The sequence below is a fragment of the Epinephelus moara genome, chromosome 14 (genome assembly GCF_006386435.1).
Source record: "Epinephelus moara isolate mb chromosome 14, YSFRI_EMoa_1.0, whole genome shotgun sequence".
Taxonomy (NCBI): domain Eukaryota; kingdom Metazoa; phylum Chordata; class Actinopteri; order Perciformes; family Serranidae; genus Epinephelus; species Epinephelus moara.
In genome coordinates this window covers 2,388,296-2,404,958 of record NC_065519.1, presented here as the reverse complement: position 1 = coordinate 2,404,958, position 16,663 = coordinate 2,388,296, and the positions used below count along the sequence as shown (strand labels likewise).

Below are 16,663 nucleotides of genomic sequence, written 5' to 3'. Positions count from 1 at the left end.
GCCGCGTCCAAAACCTTTTACCTATTCACTCCTCCCTGTTTAAGGAGCTGTATGCAGAGGACTGAACTATGAGTTAATCTTCAACATGAAAAAACACTTTCACACATTATTCATTTTCTCTGCGCCGTCAATGACGTCATCGGTATTGCACAATAAGATCTGTCATATCAACAGTCAGCTGGTGAAGCGTCAAAACAAAAGACTCCTCTGAGATGAACTGCACCTCTCCTGGAGAGATGACGACATCAGGCGGCTGCAGGAGGCGGTGACGACGAGCTGCGGGGAAGTCTGACAGTTTCCCGACATCCTCCAGCAGCCTCCAGTCCGAAGTCACAGCTCTAACACTGTTATTGCATCATTATATTTATTATTTTATGAGAGTGTTATATTGAGATTATTTGTCTATGAGAGGACATTTGAGGAACAAGCACACATCATTAATCTACTGATCATTCTTGCCAAGTTTTTTTTTTTATGTTTTATTGCTTCTTTAAATCTCTGTAGTATCTGAGCTGACTTTACTCCCTCTGGATCCTGTTGTCACAGATGTTGGTTTGTCCTCTGTAAATAAAAATAAATGTGCTACACGTGCTTTATTTCAAAAAGAAAACGTCTCTGTTCCAGATGTTGTTTCATACTGGAATAACCTCACTTCAGACCTGGACTGGAGGAAAATCTGCCTACCTTTTATTTACCTCATCACAAATAAGATGATTCACTGTCTTTATGTCTTCATATAAAAGGACATTGATGTGGGCTGCTCATTTTGTCAGCTGATTTTTTTTCTCTTGGGCATGATGTTGATTTATTTCTCAGTATATTGATTTTTGATTTTCCCCTTTTTATGAAAATGTCTTGTTTGACATTTCCCCTACCCCTCTACAAAAGTGAATCAATATCATATCATCAATTTAACTCTATTACTTGCAAAATTTCACATTCATAAATCGGAATTTTCCAATCATGACCCCTCCTTCTTAATTTTAATTTTAATTTGAACTCAAACATCAAATCAGTTCTATCCTAAAAAAAAAAAAAGAAATCTTATTAATTACTGACCCCATGTAACATCTCATGACCTGATCTGATCCCCTGACATATGTTAACTGTTAATTAATAATTGAATAAAAAATGAAAAAATAAAATAATAAAAAATAAAATAATATTTTTTAAAGGCTCGTTTGAGATTTATTTTTTAATATTCTCTATTTCACATTTCCTTGTGAACACAGAGACATTAGTGTGAGAGAACATATAATAACTGGAAATCAGAGAATTAAGAACAACAAATATCGACAGACAATGTCAGAGGTTACAAACAAACTGTGATACAGGTAAATCAAACATATGCAATAAAATCATACTAATGATAAATTAACACAATGATAGGATCTTATACTTGGAGCACAAATTTAGGGTTTTCACAGCTTTTCTATGTCTTGACGTATATATATGTTAAAGGTACAGAGTGAGGGTTTGATTTTTAATACCTCACTTCTTTTGAAACTTTATTGCAAACAAATTAGTGTACAAACCAGTAAGGTAAACAGTACACTTACGCGAAATTCAACAAGAGCAGACACCATACTGAAGAGATGAAACCATGTTCAAGAAATAAATAATACAAAACAGAAGATATAAGGGCATGAAAAAATAAACAAACAGCAAATAAACAGACAAACGAACAAACAAAATAAATAAATTATTAATTAAAATAATAGAAAGCACATACACCAAAAGTAAATTAAATAAATTAGAATTATTTTTATTATCATTTGTGAACATTAAATAGAGGTTTTTGGCAAGTCTGGACTCCATACATGTTAGGGACTTTGAGGGAATATGTGCCATATATTTTACGTTACGGATTTTACACATTGCTAGTTCAGCCAATTCAATTTTAAAGTTCTATTCTTAACACCTCACATTTGTGGATGTAAAAGGCTCGTTTGAGATGAACTGCGCCTCTCCTGGACAGTGGACGAGTAACAGATGGACTGAACCATTTGACAGCGCCTGCGGGGAGAGGCTATATCCGGTAGCATGTTAAAATATGTTTTAGTGAATAAAATACTTTTATTTAACATGTAAATACATAAAGCTTGTGTCATCAGTGATTTTAGTCAGTAAGTAAATTGTTCTACTAAAGTCCAATTTAAACGTCAACCATAAACCGTTTCATGGTTCCCCCCTTGGCGTTGGGTCATCTGTACCCTCTGACCCCCTCTGACCATAGACATACATACATATATGACATACATATCTGACGCCGGTCAGCAGACAGAACGTCAAAATGGCGGACCTACTATTGACTGTTTTCGGATACAGCTCTTGACAGAACTCTAAAAGTTTACTCTAACTCTTAAAGTTTATTCACGCTTTTTTAACGACAGAAACACCAACAAGCTAGCCGCTATGACTCTGTGCGGAAACTGTGTCTTTGGTGTTTTGTTGTGTTTGTGTTTCGGAGTTTTATCCATGTTTACCTCAGTTCATGGATCATTTCATGTCTCTGGGTCAGTCAGTCTCAGTCTGACTGGTAAATGGAGTCTGTGTAACGATAACGGTTCGGTGTGTCTGCCGGCGGAGGTTCCTGGATGTGTTCATTCAGCTCTGCAGCGACAGGGATTCATACAGGTGGGTGTGTACATTAAGGATACACCTGCACCTGGTGTTTACAGTGTGGTCACAGTCCCCTGTCACATTTTCACCTCAGTGAAGGAACATACTAAAGAACATTTAAGTAATGAAGTACTTTACTTGAGTATTTCCGTGTATTATTACTGTGTACTGTAGTACATTCAGTGGTGGAGGAAGTGCTCAGCTCTGTGACTGAAGTGAAAGTAGCAGTAGGGGAGACTGGGACAAACTGTGACACTCTCTTTGTTGTTCTTTTAATGTCATTACTCAAAAACATCTTGAGTTATTTGGATATAGTTTTTTTTGTATCTTTGTGCTACTTGTTAATAGACATCAGTTGCTTTTACATGCAGTACAGTACCCTTGGGACCAACAGTAACCCTCCAGACATGGTACCTAGACTCTAGGGTTTCCTCTGCAAACCATACTGCTTGGTGGAAACAGGGCCTTTGAGTTACTCAGTACGTTTCCAGTCACAGTGAAGTGGAGCTACAGTCCCAGCTAGACGAGGACATCTAACTGGCCTACTGTCCTTGTCCCAGTATACAAGCACGCGAGGGGAATCCATTTATTGAGCCAAGTATGTGCGACTCCTCTACGATAGGTGGAGATATGCCCCCTTTCAGCTTGTTAGTATTGGACCTTTTTCCTGTTGACCTATTACGTCACAGACCAAACAATGGACAAACAAGTTAGCTACGGTTAGCTAGCAGCTAACTGGTACCATGGTGGACAACTTTACAGCTCTGTACATTTGGTCCGTCCAAAAAGTCACGGCTCTGGATGTAGATTTCTCCAAAACATAGTTTATGAGGTCACAGTGATCTTGACCTTTGACCACTAATTCTGATCAGTTCATCGTTGAGTCCAAGTGGATGTTTGTGCCAAATTTGAAGAAATTCCTTCAAAGTCTTCTTAAATACTGTGTTCATAAGAATGCAACAGACAAGGTCACAGTGACCTTGGCCTTCAGTCCTTGACCACCAAATTCTAATCAGTTGATCCTTGACTCGAGGTCTTGAACCTGCCGCAGGACGGGAGCTTCCCCCGAAATCTGACCTGTTGCTGCTCTGCTTCAGTGTTCCCTTCACTTGCAGGATAATTCATCAGGATGATCCGAGCAATTTTTTATTGACAGTATATTAAAATTTTATCATTTTAGGGCTGGCAAAACAGATAGATCTTCATTTTGGAAACACAATTAAAAGACAATGTAATTAAGCAATTGATAAGTGAAAAGGAAAAACAAAAATAATTTTTCTTTTTTCAAATTTTGGATTGTGTGGTCAAAATTTTCTTGGATGTGGTGGGGACATGAAGACCTCAGTTGTTCTCACATCCTGCTACAGCCCGACTTTTGGCATGAAAATTTTAAAACATGCTGTCGCTAAAAGCCCATACTAAACTTTAACTTATTTTTACAGTCATAAACTAGGAATGGAATTATATTAATTAAAAAAAAAAAAATCATTTTTAATGTTTCTTTCAGGACCCATATTTCAGGTTCAACGATGTGTCTTATAGCTGGATCTCTTTTGACAACTGGACGTACACGACCACGTTCACTGTCTCGACCCAGCTGAGGTCAGTTTAATGACCTTATTTTTATTTCTAAAAAATTTCCTGTGTCTTGCTCCTGTCTCAGCTGTGTGTTCTCTGCACCAACAGGACCAAACAGAAGGTGCTGCTCGTCTTCGATGGTGTCGACACTGTAGCATCAGTTTGGCTCAATGGAGTCGTCATCGGGAAGACGGACAACATGTTTCGTAGATATGTATGTTCACTGAAATATAAGCTTTTCGGGATTCACTGTACACTTTTCTTCATTTGTTTGCTTTCTTGTTTTTGGTGCGCAGGACTTCTCAGTCAGAGACTCTCTGCAGGACGGGAGCAATGTGCTGAAAGTGAGCTTTATGTCTCCAGTTGTTTATGCGTCTGAGCGGAGGAAAGCTCACTCTGCCTACAGAGTTCCTCCTGAGTGTCCTCCAGATGTCCAGAAGGGCGAGTGTCATGTCAATTTCATCAGGAAAGTGAGTACAACCTGAGTCAAAACTGAAACATTTTATCCAACAGACCATTGAAGTGATATAATTGGACTGCAAAATGACCATTTGTAGTCAGTCTCACATGCCGCCATGGTGAATGAAGAATCCAAAAAAGGCGACCCTTCCTCATGAATTGAACAGCTTAGGCACCTGTTTAATAATGATGCAATTTTTTTTTCCAGCTGATTTTCGTTGTGCAGAATTTCTTTTTAAAATGTGTGTTTATTCTTAAACCTGCACTAAAGGCTGACTGTAAGAGCCACAATGTGAGAATATAATATGTTAATTTAAATATCATGCAGAATTTTTCCTCATTTTATGATGTTTACATTTTAATAAACAAATTTGAAAGGCATCACACCTTTGCACATTTTAACAGTAATTCATTCTCTGTGTTTCTGTGAAGGAGCAAAGCTCTTTCAGTTGGGACTGGGGACCTTCGTTCCCCACGATGGGACTGTGGAAGGGAGTACGACTGGAGGCGTTTGATGTCCTGCAGCTCACCCACGTTTCCTCTGTTCCTCTTCACGGTACATCTCATCTTCATTAGACATTTTGTTTGGGACAGAAAATATGGAGTAATGCTGAATATAAACAAAGATGCTTTGAGGCACAAACAGAATTTTCAAATAATGGGAGGGGCTCTTATCTGATAGAAAGTCTTAAACCCTTAAATCATTCATCTGTTGCATAAGAGCCTCTGTTATTTAGCCCACCGTCACTGATATAAATAGAGTAGACAAAACAGAAACATCTGATAGTATAATGCTAAACAGTTAAACAGCACCACAGACTGCAGCCACCAAAATGACCATGAAGTTTAATTAACACCCTCTGAAATAGCTTTAAAAAAACACTTTTTAACCTTCATGGATTACTTTTATCAGGACTGTTGTATTAGACTTCATTAGGTCTTCCTAATAAACGGACAGCTGGGTGTAGATGGGAATTTTCTTTCTAAATCAAATACAAATATTTTCTCCTAGAGTCGTATCTTTCCATTTTCTTTTCTACTAAGATTACTTTGTTTTACCCATTGTGGAATAATTAAAGTGTTTTTCTGTCTTATTTATAGTCTGTATAATCTGTCTGCGTAGATTCCAGCCTGTCTCAGTGGAGGGTCCAGGTTGAGCTCCTTGTTGATGCGGTTCAGACGACGAATGGCCAGATCACACTCTCCATACCTGAGCTGGACTCAGAGCAGAGCTTCTACACACAGTTTCTCCCGGGACAGACCAAGAACAGCTTCACCTTACACCTCAACACGGTACTTAATACAGTCCAAACAAACTGTTTCACAGCCAACAAATATCTTTCCTTCTTCAGTTAATATCAGTGTGTGATAAATATGGAGGAGAAGTTGATCATGTTAGTGCAGAGCTGTCAGAGCGTCACATCTGTCCCACAGACGATAGGCCTACACACTTATAAACAGCTCCTGGAGGAAGATCAGCTCTGCACTCAGGATGTCTGGTAAAGAGGCTATATGCTTATTAATGTTGCTTAGCAACCTCAGACACAACCTGCCGCTGCGCTCTTGAAGGCTGGCACAGAAAAGGCACCAAAGTCACGCCCAGCCACTGACCTCGTGTTTTTTAGGCGGTTAAAGACGTTGTTTGTGTACGGGCCCAACAAGGGTTTATGAAAACACATATCACAACCAGACAGGACACATTTAAGCAATATGCTGTTGTACTGAATATCACCACGGCTGTGTTTCTGTCGTAGGCATGAGGCTGCAGACTGGGTTCTGAAGATAATCACAGGTCTGCTGATATTCAGTAACACCAGCACAACCTCGAGTGTGATATCGCTTTTATACAACAGTTCCACAAGTGCTATTTATTAACAGTATTAATTTCATGATTTCTTTGGCTCCACCAACACAAATAGTTCTGCATCTGGACTGGGACTTGACTGTTGCCAAGCAACACAATCAATTCCTGCACACTAGCCTCCTACTTTGTGTGAACTAGGTCTAAGGTTACAACAGACCAGCTGCTGTGTATCATGTAGGCTACATCTGTGTGTCTCCATTTATTGTGCCACCAGTAAAATCAGTCTGTTGACATTAGATAGAATACCTGTGATGTAGATCAGTTAACAGCTTAATCAATATGTTGCATCGTCTTCTGATGTCATGTGAGCATACCTTGAGTTTCAGAGTGAAGTATTCAGGCTTCGTTCCGTCCCTTCCTCGTCTTCTGACAACCATTCATTATTTAACTCGAATGCTATTTGTGTTAATATGTTCTTCGTTGCAGTGCAAAGTTTGTCATAATGACCCTTAATGTGGGCTAATAAACAGTTAATGTAATTAACAGCTCAGAACAGCTGTAAAGCGGAGTGATACATGCAGAGTTAAAGGTCCCAGTACTGTTATACTGTATGTCAACGCTCATGAAATGCCTCCTGTCCAATCAAAATGCTCGGTTGGAACTAACTGTTGTATAATCCTGTATATATATCGATCTAAAAAAAGAACCATAATATCTAGAACATTCATTCCTTTTGCAGCAGTCAACTGAGATTTCTGTCTTCTGTCATCACTTGTAATGATGTCATTGATCTACATTATGTGTGGTGGAAAATTGCACGAAAATACGTTGAGGCACCAGAGATTCTTAATCCATCACACCCCTTAGCTCATAATAATGAGCAAATCTCAAAAACTAAATAGTGTACTGTTTAAATAACTTACGGAGTAAAGAAAATCGGTCCCAGTATTGACCCCTGAGGAGCTCCATAATTTACTGAAGAGTGGGGGGATGGCTGTGGTTGTCTGATTTTGCCGCTTAAGCGTTGGACTGCTTTGCCGTGGTGAGAGGACAGAGGGGTTTGTTTGCAGCCTGTAATTGTACTGCCCAGTTTAACTACTTCGAAAAGCTTTGTCTTTATTGACACTTATCAGGACGAACCAGGACACAATGTTAAAAGTGAGTTTACTTGTAGTTAGGGATTAGTATACTCTGTTTAAGAGTTTATGAGCCTGTTGTGACAGAAGTGACTCTCCTTTGTATCTGAATTAAGTTGAATAGTAAAGAAATCACTGTCTGAACATTTGTGCAGACTTTTGAGAGCTTTCTCTTCTTGTTCCAGAGTAACCAGGTGAAGCTGTGGTGGCCCAACGGACACGGTGACCAACCTTTTTACCAACTCACTGTCAGAGGCTTACAGGATGGATTTATGATCCTGAACACAACGTCTAAGGTCAGAGTTCACATACATTCTCCTCATATGTTATTTAAGCATTTACCTGATGTATTCACCCAGGACATTATACTGTGAGATATGTGCAGCAGTAAAATGGGCTTAAATAAGCAGTGTGTAGGATTTAGTGGCATCTAGTGGTGAGGATTGCAGATTGTAACCAGCGGAAACTTTTCGTGTGTGCCAAACGTGACCTCCTGGTTATCCACAGTGGTCTCTTCCTCTTTGAAACAAACAGACCAGGTGATTAAAACTGGTAAAAACACTGAATAAAGAAGTTTTGTATTACAAAATCAGTGTTTCTCTGACAAAATCTGTGGTTGCAAATTTTAAAACTGCCGAGGATGATAATGCTTTTTCAGTCCTCTTGTCCAAGATGAAGTCACACAGTAAATACAGGTAAAGTAAGGAAGCTTTATTTATGTAGCACATTTCAAACAGCAGGGCAATTCAAAGTGCTTTACAGAGCAATAAGATGTAAAACATAATGAAGAATTCAGATTTACAATAAAAGGGACATATATGTGTCTTTTTTCTACTTAAAGACGTAAAACACAAGCTGATTTTCACACCTGTTGCTCTTTATTAAAATTGTGCATCACTGTTGAGGGCGGTCTCTGAAACTGAAACTACAGAGGTCAGTGCTTTAAAGTTTTAGTGTTTTGATGAAAGTGTCTCCTGCAGGTTTATTTTCGGACGGTAGAACTTGTCCAGGAGCCAATCGTCGGGTCTCCAGGCCTGAGCTTTTATTTCCGCATCAATGGGAAACCAATTTTCCTCAAAGGCTCCAACTGGATCCCAGCGCACTCCTTCCAGGACCAGGTCACCCCTGCTGTGTGAGTTCAGTTTGAAAAGCTGACTTTGAGTTGATTAGTTTGAGTCCAGCCTGGTGAGAAGAATATTAATCACTGATTATAATGATATTCTCAGAGACACAGTTTGTCTCCTCTGTGTCTTTGTACAGATTTATTTCTGACTTCACAGGACAGGTTGTGTTTAAACTTCTGATTGTATTTCTGTTATGAATACATTATTACTGATGCTGTCTGTTTGTCCTGCAGCTTGAGGAACTTGTTGCAGTCAGCCGTGGACGCGAGCATGAACGCTCTCAGGGTCTGGGGAGGAGGAGTGTACGAGCAGGATCTGTTCTACAGCATCTGTGATGAGATGGGAATCATGGTAACTACTGTCATCATCCTGTATCAGTATTACATTACTTCTAAGTATTACTACCACCACAAATATAAATAATAATATCACAAAGTCAACAAGAATCTCTTTCTGAGACATCTCACAATCTTTGGACAGGTACTTACAGGTGCTGCCTGCAGAATTCTAACAAAAATAAACCTGTAATCATTTATTTTTGGAGATTAGCTTTAAACAGGAGACAATCATCAGCATAAAAAGAGATCAAAAGCACGTGGAGGGACCTGAAGGCCAAGGGAAGCCCACAAACACATCATTTTTAAATCAGGAAGGTCACTGAGGCTTATGGGAAATGTGGTCTTAACACCAGCAGGACAAGGTTATGGGTCTTCTGATTCATTTTATGATGGTAAATGTGCGAAAACACATCTTTGGCACTCTATTCCACATCCATCCATTTTCATCCGCTTATCTGAGGCCGGGCCTCAGGACTGAGCACTGTACTCCAGACGTCCCTCTCCCCTGTGATGCTTTCCAGCTCCTCCTGGGGGATCCTGAGGCGTTCCCAGGCCAGATGAGATATGTAATCCCTCTGGAATTCTGCCCCGGGGCCTCCTACCAGTTGGATGTGCCTGGAAAATCTCTAACAGGAGGCACCCAGGAGGATCCTGATCAGATGCTTAACCGCCTTAACTGACCCCTTTAGACGTGAAGGAGCAGCGGCTCTAGTCTGAGCTCCCTCCCGATGTCTGAGCTGCTCCTCCTTTCTCTAAGGCTGAGCTCAGACACCCTACAGAGGAAACTTATTTCGGCCACTTGTATCCACGATCTAATTTGTTCGGTCACTACCCAGAGCTCATGACCATAGGTGAGGGTTGAAACATAGACGGATTGGTAATTTGAAAGGTGAGGGTTGAAACATAGACGGATTGGTAATTTGAAAGCTTCACCTTCTGGTTCAGCTTCCTCTTCACCACTACAGTCTGGTGCAGCACCCACATCACTGTGGATGCCATGCCAAACTGCCATTCCATTTCACGCTCCATTCTATTCTAACTCGTGAACAAGACCCCAAGATACTTGAACTCCTTCACTTGGATGTGCTGGGAAGACCTCTTACAGGAGGTGCCCAGGAGGATCCTGATCAGATGCTCGAAACACCTCAACTGACTTCTTTTGGGACCAGATCCACCTATAGACTGTATAGAAAATGTACATAGCTACTGTGGCATCACCTATTGGTTTTGGGACTCCTGTTTTGAAGCCTTGATTTCGGCATTTCGTCTGTTGCCGTTTTGGATTTTTGGTGCCAGAAGTGATCGTTGTTGGATGAGAGGGTGGAGCTGTGGTGTCATTTTGTTCATTTTGAAAGAAAGACCAAACCCACGTAGGTTTGAAGGCATGTTTCCTTAAAAAATCTGCAGTAAAATAATTACAAACTACAACCATTTAAATTTGTATGCCCCTCCCCTGAGCCAAAATAAAAAACGTAAGCCCCTTCTCAGTGCTTTAAGAAAATTATTTGACAAGCCTCCTCCTTTTGCCTCTCCCCTCCCTTACAAATAATGAACAGTCCTTAAGACTTTAAGATCATTTCTAAGTAATTGTTTAGAGTCCCTGATGCTGAAGCGGTCTGCTATTTTCTCTAAATCATCTTTATGGCAACTGAGAGAAGGGTTGACCTAAAGTCCTCAAAATCAAACAGCAACATGTCCAATTACACGTCCAATCAATTTTTTCTATAACATGATTTCTGTCCTTTATTATATATCTATATCTGAGTCAGATATTTTAAGACTGATACAAAAATAAGCATAAATCGGAAGATGTCTTCTCAGTTTTCACTCTGAAGCTTCACTGTTCCATAACATTACTGAAGTGGGACTGTTTGAGGACAGATGAATATATTTCTGTTTGATTTTTGACGCTGTGTGACACGTCTGTGACTCATGAACATATTGTAGAACAGATGGACACTCAGAGATTTGTCTCTTTAGATTTGGCAGGACTTCATGTTTGCCTGTGCCATGTATCCCACTGAGGATGACTTCATTCAGACAGTCAACGAAGAGGTCGTCCAACAGGTGAGCAGCGTATTTATTTAAATGGTACTTTACATTTATAGCTTTTATCCATAGTATACTACATTTTATATCATCTGCTGTGACTGTGCAAGTTAACAGCAGTTTTAAAATACCAACAAAAGTAACGAGAGTCATTTCAGACTGGTTCAGAACATTCCCGAAGGTTGTTGTTGTGTCCTGTACTCACAGTAAATGTACTCTTATACTGTAACTCGTCAGGTCCAGCGCCTCAAGTCTCATCCTTCCATCATAATTTGGAGTGGGAACAATGAAAACGAAGCTGCTCTGGCGACAGACTGGTTCAACATCCCAGTTTCCCAGAGGCCCATTTACCTGAAGGACTACGTGACTCTGTATGTGAACAACATACGGCGGATAGTTCAACAGGTGAGAGTCAAGTCACAGGTCATTGTTCCCTTTATTGATCCTGAGATACAAAAACAGAGGAAGCAGGGTCCAGGTTGTTATTCTTTAAGAAATGAGCGTCTAACATCTGCTTCAGGAGGACCACAGTCGCCCGTTCCTCATCTCCAGTCCGACAAACGGAGCTGAATCGGAGCAGGAGAGCTGGGTGGCAGCGAACCCCTACGACCCTCACTATGGAGACACACACTTCTACAGCTACACCCTGGACTGCTGGGATTGGAGGACTTTCCCTCGGACACGTTTCGCCTCTGAATATGGCTTCCAGTCCTGGCCTTCATTCTCCACTCTGCAGCCGGTGACTCATTAAACCCTTCCTGTCGTGTTTTGTTTTTCTGCAGGATTTTATCAGCAGTTTGTGTCAAAATTTGAGGCATGTTCTTAAAGAAAAAGAAAGTTATGAAGGTATAAAGTTTCGTCTGTTTTGTTTCAGGTTTCCATAAAAGAAGACTGGAGCTACAACAGTAACTTCTCCTCCCATCGTCAGCACCACCAGGATGGAAACGAGCAGATGTTGCAGCAGGCTGCGTTACACTTCCTCCTGCCGAACTCCACAGATCCTCTGAAGAGATTTACAGACACTCTCTACGTCACTCAGGTCAGACTCACGAGCTGATGACCTTCCTCCTGTACACTCATCATCATCACACACTGTTATACACAGCCTCATGTGTCATGTCCAGGTCATGCAGGCTGAGTGTGTGAAGGCTCAGACGGAGTTCTATCGGCGAAGTCAGAGTGAGATCGTTGAGGGCAAAGGTCACACGATGGGCGCCCTGTACTGGCAGCTCAACGATATTTGGCAGGCGCCCTCGTGGTCGTCTATCGGTGAGTGAACGTCAGATCAGCATCTTGGAGCATCTTTACAGTGTAGTGTTAAGACTTTTTCTCTTTAGTAAAGGATCTGCTGTCGGGGTTAAAGGTCACTGTTGTTAAATAATCATACATCATTCCCTCTGTGTGTGTGTGTGTGTGTGTGTGTGTGTGTGTGCAGAGTTTGGTGGGAAGTGGAAAATGCTGCATTATTTTGCACAGAACTTTTTCTCTGCCGTATTGCCAGTCGGCTTCAAGGATGACGACACGCTGTTCATCTACGCCGTCTCAGACCTGAGTTACAACCTGACGCTCAGAGCTGTGGTGAGTTTTCACTGGTGAACTGTGTCTTTATATCACATTTATTCTGCAGGTTAGTTTTGTCTAATCAGAATACAGTAGGTGGATTCAAACTCCACTGGAACAAGAGATGTTATTATAAAAAAAATTAAGTGATCTCTCTCAAATATATTCAGTGAGACAACATAAGTACAGTTTCTACATAATGCTGCACAGACAATAAACTACAATTTAAAAAACAACAATACCATGTAGTCATAGAAAACAGCATTACAAAACAGATGTCTAATTAATCATAATTTAATTATTTTTTTGCCAGTTACAAATAATCAAATATCTTTTTCATTCATTACTTTTCTCGTTTCCTCTCCGTGTAGTTTTTCTAACTTCACTGTGGAAGATTAAACTGCAGAATTTAATTAAAATAAAAACAGAAAAACAATTCCACAGTGCATGACATGCGCTAACATTTGAACATATTGAATATGTTTTTTAGAGCATTACTAATTATTTTTGGATTTAAGAATATGTGATGCTAATTTAAACACTCATTTAAGCTTAAATGAGACTGATGACATCATGTTGATTTCAAATTCACATCCTGGACACAGAATCAAAATCCTACCACGACATGTGTTTTAAGAGAGATGTTTCTAGTATTTATAGATCACTTTATTCACTTAAATAAATAATTTTTATGTTCTTTTTCTTTTTTTAATTTGTTTATTATTATTTCTTTTTGTCTTTTTAAATATTTTTTGAAAAACTATTATTTTATTTTATTTATTTATTTTATGTTGGACTGAGGGGTTTGGGATGAGGGGCAAAAATATTTATTTTTATTTTTATATATCTTATATTATTTATTAATTAATGATTTTTTTAACGTTCATTGTATTTCATTGCACCTGTTAAATTAATTAATAATTTTTAAAAAGCCGTATTTAGCTTCAGTGTTTCACTGTATGGCAAAAAAAAATATAGGTGCAATGCAAGTTGTGAGAACGTTTCTCATAAATTAAGCAACAGTAAAAAACTTAATCTACATTCATCATTATACGATTCTAATAAAAAGAGAAATAATTCTCATTTGTCACACAATTCTCCAACATTTGACATTTAAATTTTAAAATGCATAAACTGAAATCCACTCTTAAAACTTTATTTTATAGGAAAGGATTTATGAATATTTATTACGTTGCTGTTTGTTCCATCTCTCTCTGCTCATTTGTTTTGTTTTATTTTATTTGGTCTTATTTGGGGGTTTTTTTAATGTCATTTTATTTGGTCTCCTGGTGTTTTTATGTTTTTATTATCTCTGTTGGTTGTATTTTATTTTGTTTTTTATTGTATGTATTTATCTTAAAAGCACTCTAATTTCGTAAAAAGAAAAGTGCCACATAAATGGAGTTTATTATTATTATTATTATTATTATTATATAAAAATCGGTGTATAAATCATTTGAAAGTCTAGCCAACTGAATTTAACCATGTGGTCATGTTTGTGTCTCGGATGAGTCACAGGTGTGTTTACTGTCTTGTGGCTCAGGTGTCCGTGTACTCCTGGTCTGATCTGGATCCAGTCTGCACGCTGAAGTCCGACCTGCTCCTGGTCCGCGGAGGCAGCGCTGCAACCGTTTTTAAACAGCCAGTCGCCGCCCTGCTGGCAGGATGTGGACACTGCACCCACCTCACCTGCCTGCTCACCTTCCACCTGGAGGACAGCACCGGCGCCCAGCAGGGTCCCACCAACCACCACTTCCTGTGCTCACCCAAAGACACTCAGGGGCTGCAGAGACCCAACATCACAGTAAGAATGCGTGTTCACAAGGAGGTTTATTTATTCATACACAGGTTTAAAGCAGCGATGGAGGAATCCTTTAATCTGTTGTGCACAGGAGGGGCGACACAGCGACTAAGAAAAAGAAAGAAACTTTCAGGGAGGAATTAAGGCCTTTACACACGCAAACAAAATGACACTTAATTAGACTAAATTAGGGACTTAAAACCTTAATGAACTTCCTGCTGATTGCATCATGTTCACTGTGTGTTTCCCCGCAGGCCAAAGTGCAGCAGGATCAGACCGGCTACAGCGTCACCCTCCACTCTGCCTCTGTTGCTCCTTTCGTCTGGCTCGATGTGGGAAACATCCCCGGACGCTTCAGCTCCAACGGCTTCCTGATGGTTTCTAGAAACAGGACAGTCAGTTTTACCGCTTGGCGTCCGACCAGCGTTGTAGAACTCTCCAGATCCCTCACCGTCACGTCTTTAAGGGACGTATACTGACCTGAGACCAGCTGGTCTACATGTGGAGGTGGGACAACGTGCAGAGGTGATAGGTGGGAAAAGATGGAGCACAGTGTCCTGGATCTGAACAGGTCCTTTTTAAAGAGACACTATGATACAGGAGTGACCGGAGATGGAGGACTCGAGTCACATGACCTGACTCGTAGAAAGTAGAAAGTGGCACGAGAAGAGAAGACTCAGATCTGTGCTGACAGTATCTGAGTAAATGCATTTAGTTACATTCCACCACTGGGAACAGATCATCTTATTTTATCTCCAGGAGTTTGTGATGACTTGACATGTGACTTGTAGCAGGGACTCAACACGCTTGATTTTCTCCACAGTGACTTGGGACTTGCACAGGTGTGACTCACTCCCACCTCTGGGACTGACTCTTGTGGATTTTTGAGTGTGTGGAAGATATTTTTGGAGGAGAGTTAAAACTTTGTGCCAGTTTTCTAAATGTTTGCCAAAGAAAAAAGAAGAGAGCAGAGAATCCTGTGATCATATTAATGCAGCAGGTTGGTGTGAAAGTCTAACGAGCAAGTGACGTTAGCAACACCAGCAGTTTGCTCATCAGCAGGTGCCTGAGAAGTGTGTGTTTAATAACATATGTCTGTATCACTGTGCAGACCTGCCTATTATAAAGTACCTAAATAATGTCGGGGAAATATTTTCTGATTATTCTGACAGCACATGAATGCAACAATAATCTGAGCTGGGTTTGATTTTACAGATGATCGTTTTATGCACTGAAACTATTTTGCTTTTTTGCACATCTCTCAGATAATTAACAGACTCTGATACTTGACTTCATGAATGTGTCATGTTACAGACAGTTCTGTCCAAAATCTGTTTTATATTTGCACTAACTTTCCATAAATCACCGGAGCTTTGTTTTTAACATTAAAATGTTTTATTCTGTTGATCAGTGTTTTAAAAAATCCTCATCGCATCAAATGTGATTCAGAGTTTTAAAAAGAAATATGGAATATATATATATATATACTAAAACATTTTATTGTCATTGATCCTCAGGGGGGAGTTTTGTTTTACAGCTGAACAAGAGACAGAGCAGATGAAGATACAAAAAGGATTAAAACTGAAAGGAAATATAACAGATTAGAAATGCTACAACACAAAATAAAGTTAAACTAAAGCGACATTCATAAAATAAATGCGTGAGAATGCACAATAAGTACACAGAACAACACAGCAAACCAAAATGATAAAACATTTACCTGATACTGACGGGAAAATGTAGGATTGCCACATATTTGGAGCTCTTGATTAAAAATTTATACAACTGTGTGTCAGTGGCAACTGTAAGAACATGCAATACTTCATCCTGGAGTACTACTTTTAGTAAGGGACTGTGCGTTACTTATAAGGGGGGAGGGGGAGGCATGCCAAATAATTTTTTTAAGCACATGGGAGGGACTAATGTTCTTATTGTGGCTTAGACGAGGAGTATACAACTTTAAATGGTTTTATTTTTTATTTATTTTACTCTTGTTTTTAAAGAAAACATGAAAGAAGAGTCAATCTTTGTTGGAAGGTGTGTTTTCTTTAAAAAAAAACACTGTAAAAACAGAAATTCAAATTTCCAACGGTCCTTGGACACATCAACATCTGGATCAAGATGAAGGTCTCCTACACTCCTGTGATTCTGGACCCAAACACTGCTGATACAGACCTCTTCCTGTCCAAAGA

At 39.7% G+C, this 16,663-nt stretch overlaps 1 protein-coding gene across 2 annotated transcripts; it reads left to right on the top strand.

Moving 5' to 3' along the window:
• The first annotated feature begins 2,276 nt into the window (after positions 1–2,276).
• On the top strand, positions 2,277–15,621 carry manba (mannosidase, beta A, lysosomal). Of its 2 annotated transcripts, XM_050062109.1 has the most exons (17): positions 2,277–2,637; positions 4,130–4,224; positions 4,309–4,414; positions 4,497–4,670; positions 5,092–5,215; positions 5,783–5,952; positions 7,785–7,895; positions 8,580–8,731; positions 8,957–9,074; positions 11,042–11,128; positions 11,348–11,515; positions 11,631–11,849; positions 11,985–12,149; positions 12,235–12,379; positions 12,546–12,688; positions 14,214–14,474; positions 14,726–15,621. In XM_050062109.1, the coding sequence occupies exons 1-17, from the start codon at positions 2,416–2,418 to the stop codon at positions 14,948–14,950; spliced, it is 2,685 nt and encodes an 894-aa protein (XP_049918066.1). In that variant the 5' UTR covers positions 2,277–2,415; the 3' UTR covers positions 14,951–15,621. The 2 variants fall into 2 exon arrangements, with proteins under 2 accessions (XP_049918066.1, XP_049918067.1); XM_050062110.1 differs by lacking the exon at positions 14,726–15,621 and having other exon boundaries at positions 14,189–14,370.
• The last annotated feature ends 1,042 nt before the right edge of the window (positions 15,622–16,663 follow it).

What these genes read in the sequence shown, in the direction of transcription:
- manba (XM_050062109.1), top strand. Translation starts at nt 2,416, where the DNA reads ATGACTCTGTGCGGAAACTGTGTCTTTGGTGTTTTGTTGTGTTTGTGT. An exon ending in TCCTGAACACAACGTCTAAG is followed by an intron (nt 7,896 to 8,579) that starts GTCAGAGTTCAC and finishes TGTCTCCTGCAG; the next exon opens with GTTTATTTTCGGACGGTAGA. An exon ending in GCCCTCGTGGTCGTCTATCG is followed by an intron (nt 12,380 to 12,545) that starts GTGAGTGAACGT and finishes GTGTGTGTGCAG; the next exon opens with AGTTTGGTGGGAAGTGGAAA.